Source organism: Scatophagus argus, chromosome 11 (assembly GCF_020382885.2).
Source record: "Scatophagus argus isolate fScaArg1 chromosome 11, fScaArg1.pri, whole genome shotgun sequence".
NCBI lineage: Eukaryota > Metazoa > Chordata > Actinopteri > Scatophagidae > Scatophagus > Scatophagus argus.
Genome location: NC_058503.1, coordinates 7,874,034 through 7,890,475, shown reverse-complemented (window position 1 = coordinate 7,890,475; position 16,442 = coordinate 7,874,034). Strand labels below are relative to the sequence as shown.

The window sequence follows — 16,442 nt, the reverse complement described above, 5'->3', positions numbered from 1 at the left end:
GTGGATTTAAAATCAGTGTAGTTGATTTTCTGTGTAAATGATAACCATCAAGCTTAAAGTTTTACATGTACTAAGACAATGTGAAACTCTGACTGGCCAATTAAGATGACATGTATATATCACACTATGTTTTACAAACTGAGAGAATTTAATGAATATCTATTGCACAAATAGATTTTTAGCAATTGATCAAGATTATCTGAAAATATATGGACAACAACAACGTCTATCTGGTTTTGCCAAGCTGTCCTTATAAATGAAATGTTAAAATAAACCAAATTTTCAAGTAATATGCCCCCTTTTAAAACACAGTTCTAGACAAGGTCTTAATTCTTGCTTGTGTGGATTGCTGATTGGAAGGAGTAGGGTCTTTACCCGTAGGGACAGCCTGCCTTGAGGTGATCTTGGTGGGGTCAGAGTGGGTCCTGGTCTGAAACTGAAACTGTAGCCCAGGTTGAGGTTGTGGGTGGGATCTAGATGGAACTCGTGGCTTGGATAGAGTCTCAAAGTGGGACCAGGGCTCAGGTTTTGGTGAAGGTTGTGGTGGGGTAATGGGTTGAGAATAAGTGATAGGCTGGGCAATGATCTTTGTTGGAGGTTGTGATTGTGGCCATGGCTGAATCTTTGGGTGAGGTTGTTTTTGGTCCCTTGTTTGGGGCTTTGGCTCTGGCTGCTTTCTTTGTTGAGACTTTGGCTGCTCTTTTGGTTGAGATAGTGGTTGGGACTTGGGTTGACTGTTTGGCTGGGACTTTGTTTTCAGCTTGGGTTGGCTCCTAGGTTGAGGTTGTGTGTTGGGCTTTGATTGAGAAATATGTCTCTTTGGTTTAGGTGTTGGTTGAGCTTTGGACTGTTGCTTGGTGTTTATTTGAGGCTCTCGGTTAAATTTTAGCTGTGGTTGTGTTTGTGTCTGAGTTGTAGACTGAGGTTGAGGTTGGGGATGGGTGTGAATCTTTGGTAGTGCTTGTTTGGTCTGAGGTATGTGCAGGAGCATTGGATGAGATGTTTGATGATGTGTCACAGTTGTCACAGACTGGTGAGTTGGTTGAACTTGACGCTGGGCCTGGGTCTTTGGATGTGGTTGTGTTTGAGTTTGGGCAGGGTGCTTGGGCTGGGGTGTTGGTTGAGGTTGTGGTTCAGCCTGGAGCTGGGTTATGATTTTACGGTTCGATTGAGGATCAGGCTTTGGCTGAGATTTTAACTGAGGTTGAGTCTGAGGTTTGGGCTGAGATTTTGGTTTGGGTTGAGGTTCTGTATGCAGTATCGGCTGGCGTGTAGATTGTAGTTGTAGATGGGCATGTGGTCGTGTCTGCAGCATGGGCTGGTGTGTAGATTGTGGCTGGAGCTGGGCATGTGGTTTTGTCTGGAGTATTGGGTAAGGTGTTGTTTGGGATTGGGATCGTGGTTGTGGCTTGATCCTGGGCTGGAATGCTTGTTGTGATTGGGTCTGGATTATGGGCTGGATTGTCGGTTGAGGTTGCAGCTGATGTTGATTCTGGGCTTTGGGCTGGAATTCTGTTTGTGGTTGCCGTTGGGTCTGGAGTACATGCTGGGTTGTTGGTTGGGGTTTTTGTTTGGGCTGGACTACGGGCTGGAATGTTGGTTGGGGTTGTGGTTGGGTTTGGAGTATGGGCTGGAATGTTGACTGGGGATGTTGTTGAGGATTGTTCTTGGGAGGTTTGGGTTGGGATGTTGTTTGTGGTTGGAGTTGAATTTGGGAAAGAGGTTTTGGTTTAGGTTGTGACTGAGGCTGAGAATTTGCCTGGGGCTTTCTCTGGGGTTTTGGGGGCTTTGGTTGTGGTTGGTACTGTGGCTGGAGCAAGGTGTTTGGTTGAGTCTGAAGCTTTTGCTGAGGTTGACTCAGAGAATGCCTTCCATGTTTTTCCACATTTGTCTGGGGGAGTGGCACAGATGCAGTGGTGGTTGTAATGTGTAGTGGAGGATGGAGCTTGGGAGCTAACAAGACCTCCAAGTAAGGAGGCAAGACAGATCTGGAGAGGTCTCCTCCTCCTGGGTTGTGTGAGAGAGAGAAAATACAGCCATGAAGCAACAGCTGTGATATAGAATATAAATTCATTTTATTTTATAAATAAATAAAACAAAATTTTATCTTATTGTAAAGAAAATGATAAAAGCAAGACATAAAGGCGCTTAGGGAACAGATGAAATTTAAATCAGCGAAGTGCCAACAGCCTGTGAACTCACAGAGTTAATCTTGGACTGAAGCACAGGTTACACAATAAGTTCTACCTGGCACTAATCTGATAGAGGGAGTGTAATTTCAAAGGCAAACAGACCATATGGAAGCATCTGCAATGTAACAGCCGTGTTACTGCAGACAGATTCAGCTACCAGGTCCAGAATGCCTGTGAGGGACGGCCATCCCAATCCATTGGCTGTGCCTTAAAGAGGCTATGAAACATGAGGGTTTAATAGTTGCTGATTGATGGCTTGCTGTAGGAATTTGATGGACCATTCTAAATTGATTGTTCAATCTGATCAGATGTTCACCTCAACGAAAGAGAGGGAAAGAGAGAAACAGAGAAGTCAGAAAATAAGAAAGTGAGAAAAACAAAAAAGTAGCACGAAGGCAATACAAAATAATATTCCAGGCCTTTAGTACCTGTACTCAACTTTATAGCCATGTTTTTAAAATATGTCTGTTTTCGCATTACTGCCCAATCCATTAGAAATAACTAACCAACCAAGAATAGGTATCACAACACTGGCTAAATTATTATTTTCCTGGAATATGTCCTGTATATTAAAAATAAATGGACACTGCAGCTGTGTCTCAATACAGGTACTGGATCCTTCTTAGTTTCTATTTTTATTTCTATTCTTATTTTATGTACACATTTAATTATTTATTTTTGCTGCTTTCTCTGTTTATCTGCATTTATTCTTCCACCTGAACTTTTCCTCTGGGGATAAACAAAGGCTTATCTTATTTTAAAGTCATAATTTCATCACTAGATTTCCTTCTGTAGATGTTCTACACAGTACAAAAAAACACTAAATGGTTTCCATATTCCCTATTCTGAGTTTCACATGATGAACAACTGGCATAACAGTGCTCAGGTGTAGCTGTTCATATTAAACTTTAGCAAGTAACTGATGACTACCTGAATCTAAACGCCTGGCCCCACCATATTTTCTGGCGTAATGAGCTATGCTACAATTGTTTGGTCACATTCAGTAGGCATCAAGATTACTTACAATTGCAATAAAAGATAAACGTTGGAAAAAAGGTAGGTATCCAGGGTAATAGAAGTGCAAGAAAAGCAGGAAAAAAAGATAAAAAGTCTAGTGAGTTCCTGCTGGACACAGAAGGTCTGGTGCATGCAGATTTGTCATGCAGACTTCACATAATCTGTGCTGCGTCGAAAGCAAAAGCCTCAAGTTTGTAATCAGAAAAACATAATGATGAATAATTATATTGCAAATAATCAAAGAAAATTGATTGTTGGATATTGAAATTGCCCAGCATTTAAGTATCATATTACGTAACTTACTGATGCAAGATAAAATTGGTATTGATTGATTTATTGACAGACACATGAATTTAAAAAACATAGTCTGTCTGTTTGAGATTTGACTGATCTGAAATTTACTGTTTGACTGAGCAGCACCTTCTCATTCTCAGTGTTTTCTCAAAGTCTTCGTTATTTTGGGTGGACAGTTGGTATAGCTAATTTTCAATTCAAGTGACAACCTATGATCGAACTGTCTGCTTTATATCTTGCAGATCAGTCACTGTAAATTATCTGACAAATACTAACAGACCTTTGAAACCATCATTAAGAATCCCTGATAGCTTTGCTGTTTTGCTAAAATGCCATGCAGCCAAGGCCACCTACCTTGTCCTCATTACAGCCCAAACAGCTGACAGCATCTGTTTTCACAGGAAGGGTCCTGCTACTGTACTCACTCGGAGCATGCTGCTCTTACTCATGCAAATAATTACAAAAGACACTGTAAAGCACTAACAGCTTCTCTATTACAATTTGCCAAGTCTATGACTACATACAGCCATGAAGCTTCTTCAGAAAGAACCATGATTCAGTGTTTACCGATTGGCTGTTTGGTGACCACAGGCAGTGTGGGTCCAGGGGTCGACAGAGATTCCTGACTAGTAGTTGTGCTTGGAGCTGAGAAATATAGTGTACATTAGTAGACCTGGCAGAGAAGTTACTCCCGTATGTCCTGTAGCATGTATAAAAAACTAGTTTGTGTACAGTAAACAAAGTGCTAAGATGTGCAGGAGAGTTATAGAGATGTTAGGTTGAATACTCAGATGTAAGGTCAAGAGCTTTTTTCTGACCTCTGAAGTCAGCTTTAGGTCAGAAAAGTCATTACCAAGAGTTGTCTTTGGGGCTATGTTCCGGGAGAGGGGCTGTCTGCCCTGGGTCCTGTTATAGTGAACTGACAAGGACAAGGTAGGAAAGGTTAAAGTCAAGGAGTTACAAATGAGATGTCCTCATAGTCCTGAAAAAAAAAGTTTTGTAAAAGAATTATGTTCATGAACCTTTTTCACAACAGCAAAATATATTTTGGATTACTTAAGTTCCAGTGCATTATGTTTTATACCTATCAGCAAAATGTTGCCAGTGTTATCCATTATGTATTCATATAGTATTTGAACCTAGCATCTTTGGCCACATGGTGTCAGGGGAATTCTGTAAACACAACACTGACATACAGTATTTGTCATTGTTTATGTTGGTATGGTGAAGAATTGTGTTTCTGGCCAGTGTAAGTTCAATATTAATTCTCACTTTAGCTCTGCTTTTGTGCTTCACAAACTACTGAGCAAAATATCTCTTTAATTGCTAAATGCTTTACTATGTCCACCACCTAGTCACTGACTCCATCTATTTGGTGCAGGGCAGGTAACATACAAAGGGTTTTAGAGCTTTTTTGTTGAAATTATATAGAGAAAAGCTATGAACATAGCTGTTGTGGGCCTAAAATTTAAAACACTGAGCTGATTCTGGAACCATACAGGAGAGGGCAACTGCAGACATCGTTGATAGCGGTCTGTGAGAGTTCATCCCTACAAATGGTCGTCATTACACATAGTCGTTTAAGTTGCTGATTTGTGCAGTATAGTATTTTGTGCTGAACCTGCCATCATGGACACACAGTTTCACCTGTAATAAAGCAGCAAAATGAAAATGTAATGTAAATTATAAAAAGGTGATACTGGATATGATGAGTCCTGTGTGCAGAACGATAAATCAAGACTCTAGTTAAAATTCCAGTAGTGTTGAGTCTTAAAGCAGGGGTCAGTGAGAGAGGCTGAAAAAGACATTTCTGAGCAATGATAAATCATAGTATGTTATAAAAATTCTGTTGCTGTATTAAAAAGGTTCAGTTGGTTTGATCAAAAGCAGCATGCTTCTGTTGGCTTACCATGGCGAGGAGCAAAGGGGAAGGAGTGTGGACCGGGTGTTAAAGGCTTCTGGACGGTGAAAGACAAAAAGACAAGAGGAAGAATTAGTCTTGGTAATGATCACAATAAGTCAGAGTATTGACATCTGACCTCAATGTCATCTCTTTCTCTGTGTTTCGTAAGTCTTAGACTCTCTACTCCGTGTCAAATTGGTTAAGTCCCTGGTGAGAAGCTTGTTATTCGAAGTTTCCCTCAGGAAGGGCGAGTGTTGTGGCTGATTCTAAGCAGCTGTGATGTTTTAAAAGTACCGAGCCAGAAGCACATGACATATAAGCCCTAAATTCTTCAAATCAGTGCCACCTTTCTCCTTGCAACCCATTTCTTCATCTTCTATCCTTCCTTCTCATCTATATTTTTTCCTCTCTTTTGTTCCACTCCAGAAGTTAGCTAGGTACAGACTGCTCTCTTGGCTTGGTCGGACCTGGCTGCACTGGTGCTGTTTCCATTCCGCAGCTGGATGGAAAATTAATGAGGCAAACAACCCTGAGAATAGCATAAGCTCACTAAAGAGCACAACAAGGACTCTAAAGCATATTACCTTTTCCACAAATACACAATGTTCCCGAAAATATTAATTTTGAGAAGAGGAAGTGCACCGATGCAGTCACAGTACTCCCACTAGTTTATGAAACTTAATTCATTAGCATATTTTACATCTATTGGTGCTTGTACCCATGTGAAAGAACATCTACAAAACTGCCTTTTTTCCTCATAATATAGAATGCTTTGGTTATGCTGTAAGACATTTAAAACTGTGTCCAATACATACCACGGGGTTGAGGGGATCTTTAAAGATTTTCCTGATGGCCTTCTCTGGAAACATGGCACAAGATAAAATATCAGTACAGAAATCATGCTGTGGAACAGAATGTCAGATACAAACATTAAACCATATTACAAAATACGCTTTGATCAAAATGTATTTCATCTTGGAAGACTAAAGACTAGATAGTGTTCATCAGTCATAGCTTTAAACAAGCTAACCCCAAGAAAAAAATGTAAAAAAAAGTTTTTGTACTTCAAGACTAAATAAAGAGAAATTACACAAAGCAATGCTGGGGGTGTTCTTAATTAAACATACAAAACAATCAAAATAAATTTGTCCACAGATAAGCTGAAATACTGGTGATCAGACTGCCAAATTCTGCTTTAAAATAGCACTTTCAGGCTTTGAATAGAAGTTCAGGTAACAGAAACAAAGCTCTCAGACCAATTATCAATCTGTGCTTTCACTTAGCAGCTAAGATGGTTAAATACCAAATTGAAGTACTTGATAACGATTTTAAAACTATGCAAATTTTATACTTACACCTGAATTCTTATTGTTGAGGGTGGGAACCCTCTGGTCTCTTTGTTACAAATCAGTTGAGAGGTATAGGGAGGTATAGTATAAATCTGACATCAAACATACCCTTTATGCCGCCTGTGCTGATGTTGTGAATGACTGGCTTGCTCCACACTCCACTGCCATCCTTAGAGGTGGGCTGAACACCAAACTCATAGACTGTGTTGGGCTTCAGATTGTCAATGACCGTGTCACTAGTTGGGCAGGTCTGGTAGTTCCATTTCCTGTTCTTTTCACGGTAACGCACAGTGTAGTGCCTGAGCCAAAAACGAAGGAAAACAAACATGAAGTTAAACAGTAAATCCTATGACTATTAAGAAATTCAGACCTCCAGGTGATAAAATAAGAAGTGAAAGGAAAATGCATTTTGCCATTTTCAAAACTGTCACACATCTTCAGTTCAGCTTCTTTAGTTCAGAGTTCTAAACCCTTTAGCGACATTCACATTTTAATTTCACAGTACTAGTAAGTACTTTTTAATTTTCTCCTGTTTATTCAGTATTGCATAGTTGCAACAATGTTGACAAAGTTCTAAGAACTGCAGGATTATGGGTTTGATCTAAAGGCTCCTTCTGGCCAAATTTTCCAGTTTAAAGATTTAAGAGGGTTCCAGTTTCTAATCCCGGTCTGGGCCCTTCTATGTGGAGTTTGCATGTTCTCCCTGTGCCTGCGTGGGTTTTCTCCGGCTTCCTCCCACAATCCTAAAAACATGCATATTAGATTCATTGGCTACTCTAAATTGCCCCTAGGTGTGAGAGTGTGTAGTTGTTTGTCTTTGTGCGTCAGCCCTGCGATTGACTGGCGTCCAGTTCAGGGTGTATCCCGCCTCTCGCCGGGATAGGGAGAGGCTCCAGCCCCTCCGCGACCCTGACGGATAAGCGGTATAGAAAATGGATGGATAAAGGGTAAAGTTAAGTTTAAAGGATTTTCTTTCTGGCAAACTACAATGTATCACAGCACAAAAGGGTGCACAGGGTGTCCTGGACAAGGGGCTCATACTTGTGATAGGGCAGTATGTAAACATAATGGTGTGGAAAAAAAGGGATTAAACCTTTATTGAACCTCAGGATAAAGAGCTCATATTTGGAGCAATATTTAACCGCATTATAAAGGAACAATGTAGATTTCCTGTTAAAATCACATCAGATTTAACTGAGGCCAAGGCATCACTCTTTCCTGAAGACTTTTGCTGAATTCTATGGTCAAACATGCACATAGTGGGTGGTCAATAGGTACCCACTAATTAAAAATGAACCACAGAATAAGTTCTTTGTAAGATGCTAAATCATTAAACCTTTCACATCTTGTTCCCCAGTACCTGCAGGTACACTATTAGTACTAAAAACAGCAGACTAGGAGTTTTAAATCAAATGCTTCCCAAATTATTTTTTTGTATTTCTTTGAGAGAACGAAAACTGTGTCACATACGTTGTGTGGGTGGACTCTCTTTAACACCTGTGTGCACATGCTGTACTGCACCTATTGCTCAGTAACCTGAGAGACTTTAGGGAATCATTTATTGTTTGTGCAGTTATACCAGATACATTGTATGTGTGTGTGAAAGAGAGAGTGTTAGTGACTTAGATTTCCACCATCTGTTCCTGTGCTTACCAAAAGTACAGTACAGCCAGCGTACATGAAATGAGAAAACTGAAAATGGAAATATCTTTTTCCAGTACACCTGTGCATCTATACCAGATGTTTTACTCTTTCTGCTCCGTGGCAGCAGGGATGCCGAGTACATGATCGATTTAAACTCAATCAATACACTTTCAAAGTGAACTGACTATTCAGAATCACCACTGACAGTCGTGATTCACAGTAAGTTACACATGACAACTTTAACTGCCAACAGACTGAACATGTTGGTGTTCTTATGTTGTTTTCTGTATCAAAGCAATTCATTGATATCTATCTGGACATCCATGGATATACTGTTGGAAATTTGTTAAAGTAAAAAAATCCAATATGCTCAGCTGCTGAGGGTCAGCCAGCTCTGGTGGAGATAGCTGGACCTTCTGGAGGAGAGCTCAGGTTAGGAAGCAGCTGAAGCGACAGACAGATACATGCACCCTTGCCTGCTGGTGCTGACCAGCCTACAGCTAATGTGCAGTAACTTGTTCTAGCTGGGGCAAATAAACACTTGTGCAAGTACTAAGAATAAAAACAAATAATCCTTTGATCAAAATGCAAGTAAAGCAAGGGGAAATTTTGTTTCATTTTCTGTCTGAAATGACCTTTAGTGTGTAAGCTCACCCATCCTCAATACAGTCATTCATGACATTGGCTTCATAGGGAGTTTTCAGCAGAGTCCCCCAGGACAGGAGGACTGAAGTTGGTGTTACTGAACCAATAACCAAGTGTAGTGGCTTCTCCAGTTCCACTTTGCCTGAGAACAAATTAACATTTTACTTTTACCTCCATGTCCACCCCATGTAGTGCTCATGTTTCTTGTCTGAATACCACTTATCATATCACATTCATGATGATTTTTATTTACTCGGAAATTGTGAAAGAAGCATTACCTGTGCACTGCTTTTTCACCTCATTGGTTGGGATGGGCTGGACGGCAATAAGATACTTTGGCTCAGCATCTAAACACAGAAACTGGAGGTAAGAGATCACACAAGCTGACAGAAATATTCATCTCTGTCTTTTATCCATAACTAAAAAGGCCAAAATACAGTTCACATGTGCATCATGTGTCTCAGTGCAAACATGCATGGCAACAGTCTTTCTTACCAAACTCAGACTCATATGGCTGTCCATTCTCAGGCAGCTGAATGTACTGTTTGGAAAACATGCTGCTGCCATAGCCCAGGATGTAGCCCTCAAGCTTGGTGTCAGCATTGGGAAGCAAAAACTTCATCACGATAGTGTCTCCTGTGGCATTGATACGGACTTTCATGTTCTGACGTCTCACTGGGGAAGTAACAGAGGACATAATTCTTCCATTAGACATTCATGTATTTTCTATAGTCTTGATTTTGAGAATCTAACCACATTCATGACATGCAGTGGACCTTCACCATGGCCAAGGTTCAAGATGATCTTTGGATACCTGTGCTTTTTCATGCACGTATCCATGGGAAATGCAACTCAGCGAGTTCTAAATACACAGAAAATCCCACAAGGACACCTTATGACAGAAAGTGAGAATATTTTCCTAGAGACAACAGCCAAGAAATCAAAATACTAAAACCATAACCCTCAAAGATACCATTTTCTTCCTCCTCTTTCCAGTGTAGTTTTGCTTTGCAAAAAAATGAAAAGCTTGAGTGTCAAAAAGGTTCGGCATCGCTGACGCAAACAGAGCTGAACCCCGATGCAGAGTCAAAAAGGCAGGCAGGCGAGGCAGAGGTCCAAACAATAGTCGTTATTTTCTATAATCAAACTCAAAAAAGCACACACTTACTGTGGCAAGGGATCAACAAAAACTGAGGCTTGAATCATGGCGTGGCATGGCAAGGCAAGACAATTAAAAAAAAAAAAATCCTGGCATGGAAACAGAAGACAATATAAAAACACTCTGACAAAGGTGACTGGAAACACAAGGACTAAATAGACAAGACAGCGAGACACAGGTGACACACATTAGGAGGGAGAAAGCAATCAGGAAAACCAAAAGCAAAGCTACATGAAAACAGGACACACAGGGGAAGTGACACCTTCAAAATAAAACAGGACATGACAAAAACCTTGAACATAAAACATGGAAACAAGACACACATGGAACATGACACAAGGACTCAAAAACCAAAAGACAGAGAACCAGGACGTGACAGAAACCTGAACATAAAACAAGAAAACACATGAGAGACAAACATGAAACATGGCACGTGGACTCCAAAATCAAAAAACAGAACCAGGACGTGACAGTGAGGAAGAGAAGTTACATAAATAGTTCTGTTTTAACAACCTGAACTTCTAAGATTCAACACTTCTGTTCTCCATCACTACACAGTAACACTCTGAGTATATGCAATCAATGTAAACAGGAACATTTTGTTGAGTGATTTGTAACTGTTATTGGTATATTTACAAATGACAGCATTCTGTTTTTATTTACAATTTATATAGCATCCCAACTTTTTTGGAGCCAAGGTTGTAGTTCACAAAATCTGTGAACAAGCACTTTTAAACCCTCTCTCTCTCTCTCTCTCTCTCTCTCTCTCTCTTACAAAAACACATTGACATCACTTTACAAGAAACTGTGCAGTTTGTGCCAGGACTGACTTCTACAGAATACAGCCTTAATCAGCAGACCTTGGGGACAGATATGAGAACAGGCATCAAAGGGTGGGTCATAATAAACCGGAGCTAAGAGAGGTTACAGATGAGTTGGGTTTTACTGGCCAAAGCAAAAATTATATCCTGACTTGGTCTGAGATTGCATAGATCCACTTGGCAAAAATGATGAAGAGTAGGCCTACATGAAAGGTAGAATTCATATAGAGGGGCAGGGAGGATGTTAGGCTTTCTTAGGTTACAGGAGTAACCTAACAACACAATAGTTTAGTGTATGCAACTGCCATGACAAATATTTGGTCTTGGTATAATCAATATATTAGTTGCATTTTGGGGCTGAAGAAATCTATTTAGACATTGATGTCTGCCTCTGGGGTTATCAGCTCCCCATCTCTCATGGGAGACACACACGCAACATTTTGAGGAGAATTTGATACATATTGGTAATCAGATCTGCAGTATCTCTCAGAGAGGGGTAGGGGAATATGGTCATAATCATAATCTCAGCTTTGTATGTCTTTCAAAGCTTAAACTTGCAAATATGGCCAGAATCTGAATATAACTACAAAAATATATGGAGCAGCATATCAGCAACTGCTTTTCACCATAATCTTTCACATAAATACATAATATATGTTCTACATATGACACAAGTTCTATGTCTATGGCCTTTGCTGTAGTTATTTTACAAATTGCACCTGTTGAATTTCAGATGTCACCTCAAAAAACCCTCAAATGATTGGTTGTAATGACTGCTAGCTTATGTTAAATGTATATGAAGCAAGTCTCAGTAGAGTGAAAGTTATCAGAACTAATGAACTGTCAAACAAACACCTTTGTCATGTGGCCTTCAAAACTAGCCAAAAACTGCTCATGTTAACAATTAGCCAGCTTTATAAAAGGCATGCTAATAAACAACAGTAAACTCAGATGAGTGCAGCTGACATGTGACTCGTGACTGACAGCTGGCTGACTCTCAATTAAAACAATTAATGACCACACCAGTGCAGATTTAAATGATAAACAAAGAACATTCGTAACAGAAACATAGAGGTTTGTCAAATTGAGTCTGTTTTTATTTAACTGTGGTTCTGTTTCAACTGACTTTTAAGTCAATTTACATCCTTCTTAAATCAAGTTAGAATTAGTTAATTTAACCAAAGTCATAAATTCAGTTATATTTCCATTTTTTTCTGTTTTTGTTTAATAATGGAAATCACAAATAAGTCAACTCAAACTCATAGTCTGCAAGGCTTAAAACAATAGTATTTCTGCTTGAACTATGTTCATTCTATTTACTCTCCACAGCATGTCTTTGCCTCATATTTCAGCATTAAATGAAATAATGGAACTTTGTATGAGGAATAATGGCAACAGCTGCCAAACACCAAAACAGTGACTGACAGTGAAAGAAGGGGAAGCCCTGGATATGAAAAATACCATCATGCTTTTCCAGCTATCAAAACGGCATTTGTTTTGACTCACCCATCAATATTTCCTATAAAGCACAAGAGAGTTTGGCTCAGAGGGACAGGGGCTCAGAGTGTATGAAACATTAGGAAATCTCTGGCAGTGTGTGTGAAACTCCAGTACAAGCAAACACTGGCTCTGTCCCATAACAATCTGTCCAGAGTCCGACCATTTGGGCCACACACCAGTTTGGGACTGCTGAGACTTATCTGTATTTTCAGAGTAAAATTAATAAAGATTTAGGAATGGATCCAGTCACACTCCTGATAATCAAGTCACTACAGTACAAAGATAAAGTACTGACAATTTAGCTAGTGAGGCAAAAAAACAAAAACAAAATGCAAAGCCACACAGTCATGTCGTGTGTGCTTGCATAGATGAATATTAGGAGAAGTAATGAATGTCTAATTGAATTCAAATTCCTCCTGAGGGCAGCTCTTCTGCTCAGTCACAATGTTACGATCGAACGATCGAAGATTTGCTTCCTTGGTTCAAAAGTGGAAAATGTCACTGAAGTATAATTAAATCCACAATACACCGAACAGGATGCAAAAGGAGATTCAAATTTGCAAAAATTTACTGCAAACACATGCACAACGCACAAGAGATATAAAACCACTATAAAGAGATGCAAAATGATCAGTTATGTTGTGTAGAGTTAGTCACAGATTTTGGAAACATTTTCAAGACTGTCTCTACTCTCTAAGGATGCGCTTGACAGTGTATTATATAATATACTGTAATTCTCATAAATAACACTAATCCCTTCAATTAAAACATCATGACACAAACGATCTACCCTCACCGCCCCCGCCCCCACCCCCACCCCCCCACCCGTGCAGAAAACATAACCAATTCATCAGCAATTACTGTATCATTAAATCCATCATAAAACTGGGAGTCAGCCAATAAACAAGTCAGATTATGCAATAAACAAAGCCACATCATTCAGTAAACATTTCACCATCTCACTCTGTTTTTTTGACTAATAGCCAGAGAATGTAATCCTTCTGGACTGAAAAGAAGAAACACTCTCAAACTGAAAAACTGGCTCAGCAGAGCTCCTATCTCAGACCATCAGCAGTGATGGATGATCCTCTGAGAAAAGGGAGTAAGTTAATGGGGTTGTCAGCATAACACACTCTCTTCACTGTCAACTGCAGTGCAACATGATATTTTTATGTGCGTTTGGTGTCTGAAAGTAAATATTAAAACGTGTATCTGTACAGTATGTGCAGTTTTGGCATCAACACATCCTGACACATTTACAATCTGATATTATCAAACCGGTATACTCAACTGTGTCTCTCCACTCTTGGTTCAGATGAGGGGGTGGACTATGTTAAAGTAAACACTCTGAGAGCAGAAATACACTGAGATCATCACAAGACTTTTCCACTCATGCTGATGTGTGAACTAATGACCTATAAATATCTGAAGCAAAGCCAAAACAAAAACCAAAAAAAAAAAAAAACCTTGGACCTCAAGGCTTGTTTTGTTTTCAGAATATGTAATGGAAAAGAACTTTTCAGTTTTTTGTTGAAAGTGGTAGTTTTACTGGATAGGACTGACACTGACTCAGAATAATGAAGTAATATCAGATTGACTCAAGCTGAACGTCACAGAGGAGCGAAACAAGCAAAAGGTCTACAAGCCCCATGTATCACTCACTTCCACATCAATAGAACTGATTAAACTGACAGTAGATGACACCCTTCCTGCCACACATAATATCCTGCCTTTTGCATGCGCTGGGCCATTAGTGATTTTATGCAGCTCTGGAGTACAGTATTTCAGCCTCTCAGGTTTCTCATCCTGGAAGAGGAGAGGTGGAGAGGAGATTCGACTTCCTGCACCGTGGAGACAGAGACAGATGTTTTATGGCTTCTTGCTAAAACAGTCACCCTCATTTATTTGAAGAGGGAAAATCTCTCTGAGCCTCTGTGCCAGTCAAAGGGTCCAAAATAATTCAGCTGGCGAGCAAACGACAGCTGAACTGACTGAATATTAGCTCTAATGGGAATATCGTGAGCCTGCAGACCAAGATAACTCTAAATATGTACTGTGATTCACCAGGAGCCTCTTTGTTCCGGCCCATCTCTGAGGTTCAGAAGATGACGCACATTGCAGCCCAGCAGGACAGAGCTGTGCCTGGGATTATACTCCCACATTCCCCCCGACTTTGGTGGCTTCCATGGTGCTTCCTCCACTCTCACACTATATATCCCCCCTGTCAGATTCAATGGAGCAACAGCTGTTTTCCCTTCCCCCGTGGCACTGCTCCATCCCACCTTTCTTCTCCTTCAGTCAATCTCTGCTGTCCTATATGTGTCAGCAGCCATCTTTCCAATGACTTGATCCACTTTCAACTTCCCAGAGTCCTTAGGATTCATCTGTCATGTCCTCCAATCTCCCCTGCTTTCCTCTCTCCTCCCATGTTTCTCTCATTAATCTATAAATGACGTGTGGCCTTGTTTTGTCTGGCTCAGCAGCAGTTTCAGGGCCATCGTCCTGAAGTGGGATAAATAATTAAAATAAATATTAATTAAATAAATATATCAATTAATTAATTTAATACATAATTAAAAGGGAGTTAAGTCATTCAGATTCATATATACTTACTCAGCTTAAGCTGAACAGTGAAAAAATGAGAAATTAAATGGGAATTAAAAGCTTTGGTAAGTATAGATCGTTTAATAGTACCTAGACCCGTCAACTTCTGTGTATTGTGCTATAATATCTATGACACAAGAAAACAAACACCTTATTGCATAACGTGTTTCATTCTGAAAGCAGGGCCTTGATCCAAGAAGAACACAGATACAGACGTTTAAATCTCCTCCAAAAGCAAAAACAGACACACAACCCCTTTTATCTGCACATTGAGATTTGACCACAGGCCAAGCTCACCCAGCCAGTTGTGCACTGGAAGCAGACTTTCCATTGTACTTACCTCTTCATACCAACTCCAGTCTGCTCACCTAAAATCACTTTTACCTCCATCAAAGTGTTCAAAATGTGCCCAGGTTTAACTCCAAATATAAAACCAAACTGCGAACAAAGCGCAAGTCCCCACAATGTAAATCATTAAATATTAGGGTGAAGACTTGCTTTAAGGTTAGGTTGAGGTAAGGGTCAGGTTAAGGTAAGGGTTAAGATTAGGCAGGTAATGTTTAGGTGATATTTAAGCATCCAGGAAATGAATGGAAGTCTATGTAATGTCCCCAAAAGTGATGGAAACACGATTCTGTGTGAGTGTGTGTGTGTGAGACACAGTGAGATAATGAGACAATATGGAAAACTTTTGTGGAAAAGAAACAGAAGGGGCTAAATGTGCTACAGTCTGCCTGTTAAAGTCAGTCTGTTTTATGCCTCCTTTTATGGCAGGTTGGAAAAGAAAACACTGCATGTGGAGGTGAGGGGTCTGGGGGTCTGGGGGCTGACACTGGTTATCTTCAAACTATTGTTAAAAGCTTCAGAATAGTGTTTTTGGTGTGTTAATGTTTAGTTTTACAGTGCAAAGATGCTGTGATAGTTTCCATGTTACTGTTGATATTTTAGGAACACGACTGTACTGTGTTTAATTTTAAAGACTCTTTTCAGATGGCTTGATAAAATCCCTTAATTAAAGCTCTAACGTGTTTCAAACATGAAACAAAGAAAATCTCTTGCCTGAAGCAGTGAATGAAAGTAATTAGCCAGCTTACAAACTCATTTTATCGTTTCTTGTTGGTGGGCACAGTTCCAGGAAAGCCATCCCATCAGGTTGTCTACAAGCCTAACCCCTGACCTCCAAACTGGAAACACTTTAGTTACAACCTGTGAGCGGTAACTCGTCTGCCTCATTTAAAGGAAATGTGAATAAACAACAGGGATTGTAAAAATAGTGCTTTCTTATCAAGGCAGCTTAAGTCTGACAGGTGACAG

At 39.9% G+C, this 16,442-nt stretch overlaps 1 protein-coding gene across 9 annotated transcripts in view; it reads right to left on the bottom strand.

Moving 5' to 3' along the window:
- LOC124066728 (target of Nesh-SH3) overlaps window positions 1–16,442 on the bottom strand; it is a 28,649-nt gene that overhangs the window by 10,922 nt on the left and 1,285 nt on the right. For 2 of the 9 annotated variants that reach the window (XM_046403438.1, XM_046403436.1), the window contains exons 2-10: window positions 9,540–9,719; window positions 9,323–9,391; window positions 9,054–9,186; window positions 6,864–7,054; window positions 6,222–6,265; window positions 5,413–5,461; window positions 4,357–4,422; window positions 4,071–4,148; window positions 376–2,007 (exon numbers count right to left, since the gene is read on the bottom strand). In XM_046403438.1, the coding sequence (XP_046259394.1) occupies window positions 376–2,007; window positions 4,071–4,148; window positions 4,357–4,422; window positions 5,413–5,461; window positions 6,222–6,265; window positions 6,864–7,054; window positions 9,054–9,186; window positions 9,323–9,391; window positions 9,540–9,719 (2,442 nt within the window). Of the gene's footprint in view, window positions 1–375; window positions 2,008–4,070; window positions 4,149–4,356; window positions 4,423–5,412; window positions 5,462–6,221; window positions 6,266–6,863; window positions 7,055–9,053; window positions 9,187–9,322; window positions 9,392–9,539; window positions 9,720–10,212; window positions 10,305–16,442 lie in introns of those variants that run through there. The other 7 variants (XM_046403440.1, XM_046403437.1, XM_046403439.1 and 4 more) reach the window with 7 other exon arrangements.